The following is a 13,024-nucleotide window of genomic DNA, read 5'->3' on the forward strand; positions in this document are numbered from 1 at the left end:
GCCTACAGATCCTTCAAGATCCAGCTCAGATATTCCCTACTCCATGGAACCTTCCCCAACCTCCCCCAGGAAGGGGTCTTGGCTTTCTGTTCCTGTGGGTTGCCCACTGCTTCCAGGCCTTTCTCCTGCTACTGGTCAATATTTAACCACCAGCTCTCCAGGATAGAAAAGGCCCTGATTTATTGTGTTTGTCTTTTTCTGGTCCTATAAATACCGCCGCCATGTGCATTTCAAGCTTTCAACTTGACTTGGGAAGAAATGCACAGACGGACTTCTGAAGCCAGCGCCAGCACCCACTCCCACCCCACCCCAGCTCTGAGTGGCCGAGGCTGGCAACAGGTCTGCTTTCTTGCTGGGTCCCCGGGCCAGCATGGGACCCAGCACCACAGGCCAGCAGAGAGCAGGTGTAGGGGCACTCCCACTCACCAGGTTGAAGGCTCCCACACCAAGCTTCACACCTCCTTCAAAGTGTCTGTGGTTCTCTCCCTTGCAGTAATGTGAGGACTGCACAAGGCTGTCCAGCTCCCTGTGGAGAGAGGCACAGTCTTGTTTCAGCCACATAGTGGGGGCGAGGTCCCATTCCAAAGCTGGGGACTAAGCTTGCCCCCGACTCCCAGCTGTTTTCAGAACTCCCTGGTGGTAGACTGATAACAGTTCTGGCAATCCAGAGAGCTGATACTCGAGGAATTTCTAACCCCATCTCCATAATAACATACTCCTTGCCCCTGAATGTCAGCCTTATCAGCCCTAGCACACCTGCCTCGTCCAACGTCTAGGTATTTGCACATGCTCTGCATTCTCTCTAGAACAGTTTCTTAACTTTGGCACTACTGACATTTTAGGCTGGATAAAGTCTTCGTTCAGGTGGAGGTGGGGGGCTGTCTGTACTATCATAGGATGTTTAGCAGCATCCCTGGCCTCCACCCACTAGATGCCAGGAGCAACCTCCCCCAAGGCTGTCACAACCAGCATGTCTCCAAATATTGCCAAATGCCCCAGTGAAGAGCCACTAGGCTAACTCCAACACCCCATCCTTCAAGAAGTCTACCTGGGGCCTCTTGGTTGAAATCCAGCCCTCTCTTTCCTGGTCATCAGTCACACAGAGTCCATATCCCAGCCTGCCTGGGGTAGGACAGAGGCTTTAAAGATGTGCCCGCCTCCTTCCAGGGCCATGAGCATCTTGAGGGCTTTCAGTCAGCAAACACGGACTGAGGTCTCTTTGTGCCAGGCAATGGAGGGCATCTGGAAGCAAAGCCACCAAGCTGCTGTCCTCACAACTCTCCCACTCTAGGAGACGGAACCCCATCAAGTCACTGTGAGGGTGAGGAGCTCCTCAAAGGAGAAGACTCCTGGGGCCTGACCTAGTCTGGGGTTCAGGGAAGGTCTCCCTGAGAAGCTGACACTTGAGCTGAAACCCTAGGGATGGGGAGGGTTAGCCTGGCACAGAAAGAGTGTTCCTAGCAAAGAGACAGCATGCCCAAAAGCCCTGAAGTAGAATGAGCTTGGCATGTTTGAAGAAGTGAGGGAAGGCCCAAATGTCTGAGGCAGAATGAGGTGGACGATATTGCTCAGAGGGCAGGAGGAGCTCCCAGGAATGACTCAGCAATGACCTGGGACTTTATTCTAAGAGCAAGAGGGGTGTCAGGAGTTGGTAAGGGGGTGACTTAACAAGGTCTGTGCTTTGGAAACATCACTCTGGGAGCTGGTGAAGAGACTGGTGGGGGCAGAGCACGACTCCAGCACAGACCCACCAGGTAATGCAACGCCCATGTACTACATGCTGTCTTATATTCCAGCAGTACCTTGAAATCAGACTCACAATATCTCTGTAGGGAAACAGTCACTTTAGATGGGGAAAATAAGATGATACATAGTCTCAAGTCAATTCAAGTCAACTTTTAATGGAAAATGAGTTTTAATGCCAAACTTGAGGGAAGAAACTGGGCTTTCCAAGTTTTTTTGATTTTAGAATTGTAGATAAGAATTGTAGTGCCATGTTAAGTAGAAGTGTTCGGATTGAGGCTTATTTCTTTTATCCATTAAACAAGGCCTATGGCTGGCCCAGTGCTAAGATGGTATGGAAATGATCTGGCCCTCAGGAGCATGTGAGTGTGTACTGGAGGGGTCCAAAGAAGGCTTCATGCGGAAAGTGGCATTTGGACTGGGCCTTAACAGATGTGTAGGGGTCCTGTTGCTGTTCTTAAAATGACAGTCCCTGTGCCTTCCTCCAAGCCCCTACCACAACACACCGTCCACAATCTGTCTGATTTTCCCCTGCTCGGGGTCAGGCATAGACTTAGGGGAACCAAATGAACAGATATACCTAGAAAACCAGGGGAATAATATTCTGGAAAACTGAGGTCCTGGGGGTGCAGGAATCTTGACTGAGGTCACATGGCATTCTAGGCTTCCTGCCACCAGCAAGTTGCTCTCTACCTCCCACAAAGCAGCCTGAGAGGCACAGGGTCATAGACGCTGTGGACCCAGGCGCCCCCAGACCAGCCCCACTCACTTGTAGGTCTGGTAGCTGTTTCGAACTTTGATGCCGCCCTTGATGAAGCTCACCATGTTCTCATCCTGCAGGAGGGAGAGATGCTAAGAGCCAGGCCTGGGTGGGGAGCCACAGGCTTGAGAGGCATCGTACAAGGCTCCGGGCCCAGCCTGCCCCACCTTGGGCCCAGCTCTCTAAGGAGTCCTGGGAGGATGGGGTCAGGGGTTGGCCAAACCAGGCCTCCCTAAGCCCTGGAACTTGAGATGAGGATTTCCTTGCCAAACAAGACCTCCAAAATGCCCAGGGCTCAACCACAGCCTCACAGTTACATATTCTAAGTGCCTGGCAAGGGGCCTGGAGGAGGCACTCCCAGTGGGTAACAGGCCTCCTCCAGGAGGAGGAACTGTGGGTAAGCGAGAGGGATGCTCATTGTTTTTTTTTTTAATTTTTCTGTTTTTTTTTTTTTTTTTTTTTTACAACAAGCAGCTATTTATCACATTTGTAATTTAAAGCACCAATACCTACAGCCCATCTGTAGTTCCATTCCTGGGGGGTATGCCCAAGAGAAATGATGAACATGGGCTGCAGAAGTCACCTTCAAGAATGTTCACAGCACCAGTGTTGATAGCAGCCAGGAACCAGAAACAACCCAAATGCCCTTCAGCAGGAGAATGGATAAACAGACTGCTATATTCGTAGAAGGGAATATTATACAACCACATAAGGTCGAGTAAAGAAAGCAAGTCCCACACAGCTTGAGGGCTTAAGAACCTTGAAGCCAACTAAAACATAACAATATGCTGCTCAGACATAAATAGGAAGCTGAGAAAACTATTTTTAAAAAATAAGGTGGGGGATGATAAATAAAACTCTAGGCAGTGGTTTCCCCATGAAGGGAGGCAGGGAACAGGGTGGGGAGGAGCCCAGAGGCCTCGCGGACTTGCGAGCTGTGTTCTGTTCTCTGGTTGGGTGGGGGAACTCATGGGTGTTTATTATGTGTAATAGAATACACAAATAAAAGGCCACTCACAATGCAATTATTAACAGTGATCCTAATGACGAATTAGGATTAATCTAATTCTAATTACCTGAGCTACAAAAAGAACAATAGCTAACAAAAAAAAAATAGTACCCTAATAATATAATTCATATGTGCCTCTCTACCCCAATACCCACATTCACATGATTACATGTCACAACCCAGGCTTTCTGGTGAAAGCATGAGGTGGTGGCGCTCATAACCACCACTGTGTGGTGGGGAGCACAGGCTCCAGGCTGGCCAGACCTGCATTCAAATCCCAGCTCTGCCAGGTGCTAATCAGATGACCCTGTGGAAGTGGCTCCTCCCCTCTAGTCCTCCCCTCTGCAGGCCTGTGAGGTGACGATTTAATAATATATGCACACTTATGTAAAAATGACCATGCAGGGCGCCTGGGTGGCTTAGTCGTTAAGCGTCTGCCTTCGGCTCAGGTCATGATCCCAGCGTCCTGGGATCGAGCCCCGCATCGGGCTCCCTGCTCGGCGGGAAGCCTGCTTCTCCCTCTCCCACTCCCCCTGCTTGTGTTCCCTCTCTCGCTGTCTCTCTCTGTTGAAAAATAAAATCTTTAAAAAAACGAAAAAAATGGGGCGCCTGGGTGGCTCAGTTGGTTAGGCGACTGCCTTCGGCTCAGGTCATGATCCTGGAGTCCCGGGATCGAGTCCCGCATCGGACTCCCTGCTCAGCAGGGGGTCTGCTTCTCCCTCTGCCCTCTTCCCTCTCGTGCTCTCTGTCTCTCATTCTCTCTCTCTCAAATAAATAAATAAAAAAAAATCTTTAAAAAAAAAAAAAAAAAAAAACCGAAAAAAAAACGACCATGCATTCGGTGTAAGGTAGGTAAAACTACATAGCTGTAATGTGCACACAAAGCCTGGTACGTCGCAGAATCAAGTTGGATCCATTCAAACTTGCGTGTTGAATGGATCAAGTGTAAAGCAGGCTCTGTGCCAGTGCCCATCACCCCACACGGCGGCAGCGCACCCTCGCAGTGGGTGGGACACGTGTGCTCAGTGTGGGGGGTAAAGCCCATCACCGCAGCCAGTGAGCCTGGCCAGGGCTGCTAGTGCTGGGGTCACCGAGCCTCAGTCCTCCGGAACCGCAAGGAGGCCGGCTGGGGCTGCTATAGCTACTTCCGGCTTCGAGATGGTGACGGATGGGAAACCCCCAGGCCCTCTGTACAAGGAGAGGGCTCCTACCTGCAGGAAGGTCAGAGCTGCTCTCTGTAGCAGGCACTCCGCATAGCAGACCTCAGCATGGATTTCCTCTGCAAGGAGAGAACCAAAGCCCTGAGGCCTCCTGGGACTTTGGGCAGGCAGCAGGGGCCAAATCCTCCACGCCCTACTTCCCAGAAGGCAGAGGGAGCCTGAGTCAGCACCCTCCCCCTCCCCCACCATGGGGGGGAGGGGTCCGGCTCCTTCACAGCTTTCACCATTGTCCAAAATTAGCTCACATTCCCCCCACCTGCCTTCCACCTGGTGCCCCCCAGCCCATCACCCCAAGTGGCAGTGCAGGGCCCTGGGCTTCCTTCTCTTGTTCTCCGAGCACCCCTGTAGGTGCTGTGCGCCAAGCCCCCGCAGTGCCAGGCAGGGAGAAGGTGCTGGGTTGAATGGATAAACAAAGAAGATCCTGATCCAGGGAAGCCCACAGGTTGTAGGAGTAAGGGAAGGAAAACTAACACAGTCCAGGGGGTCTGGGGAGACTTCCAGAAGAAAGGACATTCGGGTCGGGCCATCTGACTTGAAAAGGAATGGAAGGAAGAGGCAGGAAGAGCTTTCAAGGCAGAGGCCTGGGAGAACCAAAAACTCCGATGTCTGGGGACAGCCAAGCACAGAAGGCCGAAACAGGGTGAGGAAGGGAGAGACTTAGGGGACAGGTAAAGATGAGGGGCAGCGGTCTGGTTGCAAAGGGCTTGAATGCTGGTGGAGGGCTGCACATTTGGCCTGTGGGCATCGGGGAGCTCTGGAAGGCATGAAGGAGGGAGGGGCACTGTCATATTCATTATTTTGTGCTGGAAACTTCAAGGGCTCTTGAGGGTGGGGAAGGCCATTTGCTCCTGCATGGAAGAGCCCCCCGCCCCCCACGGCTGGCCGCTGCTACCGCCAGGCCGGCCATAGGCGTTCACGGCACACAGGTGGCCTAGACTATCCCTCACACTGCTTTCAGCTGTCTCATCCCAGTGGGCCAGCCTCCAAAACCACATTCCCCTCTGGGGCACAGGAGATCACTGAGATCATCAGGCCAGTAAACCTAACTGCACACACAGTTCGAAGCCCACCCCGGCCTGAGGAGCAAAGCACATGGACCTCGTGACAGCGTTTTCTTTCCCCAGCTTCTGGGTCCTCAGCAGGTAATGCCATCAGGTAAGTGAGCACCCCCTGACCCCCACAACTCACCTGAGAGCAACTTGTCCAAAGGCCCCAGGTCTGACCCATCTGTGTCCCAGCACCTAGGCCGGGGCCCGGCCCCTTCGGTGAAACTGGGAGGTTAAGTGCCCCTCCCCACCCCTCCCTGGGCCAGGAACTGGGTGGCCTGGGGTCAGCGGGGGTGAGAGGACATTCAGATGCCACACCTTCTGTGAACTGGTCCATCGTGGGGCGGTGAACCAGGTTGCTAAAGGAATCTGTTACAGAGGACTTCTTCCGGTGCCTGAAGAGGAAAGAGGGGCCTCAAGTCATTCAGTGAGGGTGAGCAGGGGCCCGGGTGGGCTCAGACGCATCTGCTACCCTTCCCATGGGACTCCACACACGCTCAACTGAGTCCAGGCTTTCTCACGCCCCTGCTTCTGCTATTACCCCTACTTGGAGCCCCTCCCCTCCCTCCTCAGCCCCAGCCAGTTCCTCGTCACCCTCTAGGACCCAGCTCCAGCATCGCCTCCTCCAGGAAACCTTTCCTACTCCTCTGGCAAGACCGCCACAGCCCCTGGAACTTCCCTGCATCAGGCTGGGAGGTCACTGGCTGCACCTTCTCCCAGGCCAGCCAGCTCCGGTGTCAGAGGGGCCAGGTCTGATGCTTCCCTGGGTAGCCAGTGCCCAGCACGGCGGCCGGCCTAGGGCCAGCATGCGCGTGTGCCCAGTGAAAGACAATACTACCTGTGCACCAACACTGAGGATCCGTCCATTCATTCATTCAGTCAAGCAGTTTATGTGTACTGAACGCCAATTATGCACCAGGTCCTGTGACCAGTGACTTCATTCAGTCCCCACAAAAGCCCTATCTTAATACCTATTTTCCATACGAACAAAGTTGAGTCCAGAGAGGGACTTGCCCAAGATCAAAGAGTTATTACGTCACAGAGCCAGAATTCATCTCCATGAAATTAGGCCTGGCCCCTGGCAGTTGCTTAGAGACTGGCTCAGACAACAAGGCTCCTGAAGCAGAGTTGACAGGGACAGCTCTTAGCACTTGGGGACACATCTTCTTAGCCAAAAGGAGCATCATTAATAGTGGCATTTTAGGCATAGGGATAGGAGAAGGTAACAGAAGGATGGCCCTCACAACCCCTCATCCCTGCCCGCCCCCTGGCCCTGACCTCTGACACAGCGCCTGTGCCTCCTTCATCATGTTGCCAGCCAGAAGGATGTCCTGAGGGTCAAAAGTCATCATGGCCTGCATCTCCAGGATGGTGGCATACGTCAGCGAGTGATACATGCTCTCCTTGGTTCTGCCAGAGAGAAGGAACATGACAGCACCAACTCCTAGAACTCCAGAGGTAGCTGGCATGTGTTGATCACCATAACCTCCCTGACCCCCCGTGGTGGGGAAAGGGGGAAACAGGGAGGGGAAGAGACTCTCCCAAGGTCTGACTCTTCCATTGCTGCTCAAAAGGCCTCAGACCCCAGCTCCTCTCCTTCTGGGGAGTCAAATGTTTGTAAAGGAAACCAAAGGCTGGTCCACCCCTCACCGGCCCTGGAGCTGTCAGGATACCTCCCAGGTCTTTGCTAGAAATGCTTAATCTGAGGGCAGTGGCTTGTGGAAAGGAGGCCACAGCCTGAAGTGGGGACAGAACTCAGGCTACCGAGTCCCTGAAACACAGGTTGAAATCTTGGCTTTGCCAGTGACCAGCTGTGTAATCCTGGTGAATCTTAAACCTCTCTGAGCCTCAAGTTTCTCCTCTGTAAAATGGATACAATAATCCTTCTCACCCAGGACTCCGGGTGGCTTAAATAGCACACGCAGGCCAGGGCCACATCGCTGATGCTCAATAAATGTGAGTCCTTCTGTGTCTGCCAGGGTCAAGGGTCACTGCCCTGGACAGAAACTCTCTCCTTCAGGAGATGGTTCCCTGGCAGTACCCAGACCCACCCCCGCCCCCCAGATAATCCCTTCCCACTCCAGGCCTCTCCAGTTCACAAGCAACGCCCCCTACACCAGTGAGGCAGGAGACTCAGCCCCACCCACCCAGTCTAGTGCTGGGCCCAGGAGAGACAGACAGCCCCACCTGGGCCCCTGGCAGGCAAAGTGGAATTTCTAGTTTGAGGCCCAAGGCCAGAACACGCACCTGCGGCTGGGAATCCTGGCTCCTCCCCAGCCCACCCCTGCAGCCCCTCAGGTGCGCTCTGGACTGAGACTCGTGGAACAGGCATACATGGGAGATATTACAGGTTTGGTTCCCGACCATTGCAATAAAGTCAAGATTGCAATGAAGCAAGTGAAATCAATTTTTGGTTTCCCTGTGCACACAGAAGCTTAATTAAGTCTGCAATAGCATTATGTCCAGGGTGTGTAAAGCACTGTCTAAAAAAATACATACCTTAATTAAAAAATACTTTATTGCTACAAAACGCTAACCAGCATCTGACATTTCAGTGAGCTGTAATATTTTTGCTGGTGAAGGATCTTGCCTTCTGACTGATGAGGGTGGTGGTTGCAGAAGGATGGGTAAGCTGTGGCAATTTCTTAACGTAAGACAACAGTGAAGTTTGCTGCACTGATGGACTCTTGCTTTCACAAACAATTTCTCTGTAGCACTCGATGCTGTTTGACAGCATTTTACCCACAGCAGAACTTCTTTCAAAATTGGAGTCAGGGGCGCCTGGGTGGCTCAGTTGGTTAAGCGACTGCCTTCGGCTCAGGTCATGATCCTGGAGTCCCTGGATCGAGTCCCGCATCGGGCTCCCTGCTCGGCAGGGAGCCTGCTTCTCCCTCTGACCCTCCTCCCTCTCATGCTCTCTGTATCTCATTCTCTCTGTCTCAAATAAATAAATAAAATCTTTAAAAAAAAAAAAAAAAAAAAAATTGGAGTCAGTCCTCTCAGACCCTGCTGCTGCTTTATCAGCTAAGTTTATGTGATATTGCAAGTCCTTTGTTGTCATTTCAACCACCTTCATGGCATCTTCACCGGGAGTGGATTCCATCTCAAGAAACCACCTTATTTGGGGCGCTGGGTGGCTCAGTTGGTTAAGCATCTGCCTTCAGCTCAGGTCATGATCCCAGGGTCCTGGGATTGAGTCCCGCATCAGGCTCCCTGCTCAGCAGGAAGCCTGCTTCTCCCTCTCCCTCTGCTGTTCCCCCTGCTCATGCTCTCTCTCTCACGCTCTCTTGTATGCTCTCTCTCTCAAATCAATAAACAAAATCTTTAAAAAAAGAAAAGGAATCACCTTCTTTGTTCATCCGTAAGAAGCAACTCCTTACCCACTCAAGTTTTATCCTGAGAGGGCGGCCACGCAGTGCCCCCTGCAGGCTCCACTTCTAGATCTCTTGCTTCTGCCACCCCAGCTGCAGTCACTTCCTCCCCTGAAGTCTGGAACCCCTCCAAGTCATCCATGATGGTTGGAATCAATTTCTCCCAAACTCCTGCTCATGTTGATACCTCTTCCCTTCCCATGAATCACAAAGTTCTTACTGGCATCTAGCATGGTGAATTCTTTCTAGAGTTTTTCAATTTACTTCACCCAGATCCATCAGAGGAATCACTCCCTATGGCAGCTATAGCCTTATCAAATAGATTACTTAAATGATACAACTTGAAAGTCGAAATGACTCGTTGAACCATGGATGTTCAGAACGGATGTTGTGTTAGCGGTCATGAAAACAACATTCATCTCATTGCCCATTCAGCTCCATCAGAGCTCTTGGGTGACCAGGTGCATTGTCAGTGAACAGTAGTATTGTAAAGGAATCTTTTTTTCTGAGTAGTGGGTCTCAACACTCGGCTTAAAATATTCAGTAAACCATCTTGTAAATAGACATGCTTTGTTGTTCAACTTAAAGAGTATAGGAAGATAGAGTTAGCGTAATTCTTTTTTTTTTTTTTTAAAGATTTTATTTATTTATTTGACAGAGAGAGACACAGCGAGAGAGGGAACACAAGCAGGGGAAGTGGGAGAGGGAGAAGCAGGCTTCCCGCTGAGCAGGGAACCCTGATGCGGGGCTTGATCCCAGGACCCTGGGATCATGACCTGAGCTGAAGGCAGACGCTTAACGACTGAGCCACCCAGGTACCCCAGAGTTAGTATAATTTTTAAGAGCCCCAGAATTTTCAGGATGCTAAAGGAGCATGAGCTTCAACTTGTAAGTCACAGCTGCATTAGCCCCTCACATGAGAGTCAGCCTGTCCTTTGAGGCTTTGAAGCCCAGGCACTGACTTCTCTCTAGCTATGGAAGTCCTAGATGGCATCTTCTTTCAATAGAAGGCTGTTCCGTCTACACTGAAAATTTGTTGTTTAGTGTAGCCACCGTCATGAGTGATCTGAGCCAGAGCTTCCGGATCACCTGCTGCAGCATCTAAACCCAGATGGCTGCTTCACCTTGGTACTTCCACGTTATGGAGGCGGCTTCTTTCCCTAAACCTCATGAACCCACCTCTGCTGCTTCCAACTTTCCTTCTGCAGCCTCCTCACCTCTCTCAGCCTTCACAGAGTAGAGGAGAGCGAGGACCTTGCTCTGGGTCAGGCTTTGGCTGAAGAGGATGTGGTGGCTGGTTTGCTCTTCTATCCAGACCACTCACACTTTCTCCACCTCAGCAGTAAGGCTGGCTGACTTTCTTATCATTCGTGTGTTCACTGGAGTAGCACTTTCAATTTCCTCCAAGAACTCCTCCTTTGCTTTCACAACTTGGTTGTTTGGTGCAAGAGGCCTAGCTTTCAGTCCGTCTTGGCTTTTGACATGCTTTCCTCACTAAGCTTAGTCATTTCCAGCTTTTAATTTAAAGGGAGAGACGTGCAACTCTTCCTCTCACCTGAACGCTCAGGGGCCACGGCAGGCCCTGAAATTAACTGGTCTAATTTCAATATTGTTGTGTCTCAGGGAATAGGGAGTCCCAAGGAGAAGGCAAGAGAGGGGGGAATGGCTGGTCACTGGACCAGTCAGAACACAAACAACATTTTTGATTAAGTTCATTGTCTTACATAGTGGTGGCCCAAAACAATTACAATAGTAACATCAAAGATCACTGATCACAGATCACCATAGCAAATATAGTAATAATGGGAAAGTCTGAAATATTGCAAGGATTACCAGATGTAACACAGAGACACAAAGTGAGTAAATGCTTTTGGAAAAATGGCGCGGACAGACTTGCTTGAGGCAGGCTTGCCACAAACCTTCGATTTGTAACAAATGCAGTAACTGTGAGGCAGATACAGGGGTAGGACAACTCCCCAAACCTCAGGCACCCCAAGTTAGTTTACAATCCACAAGTTCTTGTTTGCTTATAGAATCCTGACCCCTGAGAGTAAGAGCCCCCTCACCTCTGAGCGAAACCCAGCTCTGGGACATGATGCTCACTGGGGTCCTACCTTCTAGGCCCCGACCAGCTGTCAAGTTGGGGAGGGCACTGGAAGAGCCGTCAGAAGAGCAGGGTGTTGGGACCTGGGACTCCTCGAGCCATGTGGAGGTCAGCTAAGCCTAGTGGCCTCCACCCCTTCCCTCCTCTACCAGCAAGCAGCAAAATAAAATAAACTAGAAGCTACTCATAGAAGCGACAAACACAGAAAACAGATGCCCAGGCTGGGGCATGAGGCTTGGAGCTTGATGAGCCCATTATCCCTGAGGACCTTGCACAATGAGGAACAGTGAATGAAACTGGACCCCAACATCTTTTGAAACTTCGATGGCTATAAATGAAGAGGGGAGGCCATTTTTAGCAAGAATTATTTCCCCTAGACCAGTGCTTCTTAATAAAGATGGGGAGATATTTTTCCTGTCTCCCCCTGGCTCCCTAGCATCTGGCAATTTCTTGAAACATTTTTTGGTTGTCAAAATGGGGATGTGGGGGCACCTGGGTGGCTCAGTTGGTTAAGCAACTGCCTTCGGCTCAGGTCATGATCCTGGGGTCCCTGGATCGCGTCCCGCATCAGGCTCCCTGCTCAGCAGGGAGTCTGCTTCTCCCTCTGACCCTCCCCCCTCTCATGTGCTCTCTCTCTCATTCTCTCTCTCAAATAAATAAATAAAATCTTTAAAAAAAAAAAAATGGGGATGTGGGTTGGGAGTGTGCTAACAACATCTACTGTTTGGAGAGAACGCTCTTAAACTGAAAAAGAAAGGAAAGATTCTTTTCTGGAATGGGGCAGGGGCTAAGGGGCAGCTTCACTGCCTTAAGTATGACATTAAAAGGTAGCCTCATGGAAAGGCTGGTCTCTCTGTAGTGTCTCCTCCGTTCAGGGCAAGGATTTCCTCTCCGGGGCCTGAGTTGTCAGGCCTGAGTTGTAGGACTTGTGGTAGAGTGCCCTCTTGAGGTGAGGGAGGGTGAGGCAGCCCCTCCACACAAGGGGGCTGTGGGGAGAGGGTGTGGAAGGTGTGGGGGGAGGTGGTAGGGAGGAGCCTGCTTAGGGACAGGTAATGACCAGAAGGAAAGTGGAGCTGGGGAGTCTTTCAAAAATACTGGGAGGGAGGGGCGCCTGGGTGGCTCAGTCAGTTAAGCGTCTCCCTTCGGCTCAGGTCATGATCCCAGGGTCCTGGGATCCAGCCCCACATCGGCTCCTTGCTCAGTAGGGAGCCTGCTTCTCCCTCCCTGTCTGCCACTCCCCCTTCTTGTGCTCTCTCTCTCTCTGACAAATAAATAAATAAATAAAATCTTAAAAAAGAATACTGGGAAGGGAACCTAGATGTTCAGGGATGCAGCAAGATGGAGCTTGGCCAACCTCAGATGGTGGCTACACTCTTGCTGCAGACCTGCCCCTGCCCCATCTCAAGCCCAGATCCCCTCAAAGGGTGGGGATAAGGTGTGGGGACTGCTGGGCCATCCAAAAGCCAATCCCACCAATTACAAGGACAAGAACTAGCTCTTAAATATGACCAGACAACCAGGGGCCATCAGGCATTTGAGAAAAGCCTGCACCAGAAGATTCCCCCATTACACAGAAAAAGGGAATCTGGAGAAAGCCAAGATCATACAGGAAAAAAATTAAAATATTTGGGAGACAATATTCTGTGATAGTAACAACAAATATTTACTAGACTGCTTACTATATGCCAGGCCCTATCCTAAGGACTCTCATATTTCAAAAATATACACAAAGAACAGAGTACATCTATAAACCAAGGATAAAATGTTTTAG

The 13,024-nt window shown here is 51.0% G+C and overlaps 1 protein-coding gene across 8 annotated transcripts in view; it reads right to left on the bottom strand.

Annotated features, from left to right (window-relative positions):
* TTC39A (tetratricopeptide repeat domain 39A) overlaps window positions 1–13,024 on the bottom strand; it is a 48,416-nt gene that overhangs the window by 17,569 nt on the left and 17,823 nt on the right. For all 8 annotated transcript variants that reach the window (XM_021684294.1, XM_021684293.1, XM_021684289.1 and 5 more), the window contains exons 3-7: window positions 7,057–7,188; window positions 6,097–6,173; window positions 4,724–4,791; window positions 2,513–2,577; window positions 427–526 (exon numbers count right to left, since the gene is read on the bottom strand). In XM_021684294.1, the coding sequence (XP_021539969.1) occupies window positions 427–526; window positions 2,513–2,577; window positions 4,724–4,791; window positions 6,097–6,173; window positions 7,057–7,188 (442 nt within the window). The remainder of the gene's footprint in view (window positions 1–426; window positions 527–2,512; window positions 2,578–4,723; window positions 4,792–6,096; window positions 6,174–7,056; window positions 7,189–13,024) is intronic.

The sequence above is a fragment of the Neomonachus schauinslandi genome, chromosome 4 (genome assembly GCF_002201575.2).
Source record: "Neomonachus schauinslandi chromosome 4, ASM220157v2, whole genome shotgun sequence".
Taxonomy (NCBI): Eukaryota; Metazoa; Chordata; class Mammalia; order Carnivora; family Phocidae; genus Neomonachus; species Neomonachus schauinslandi.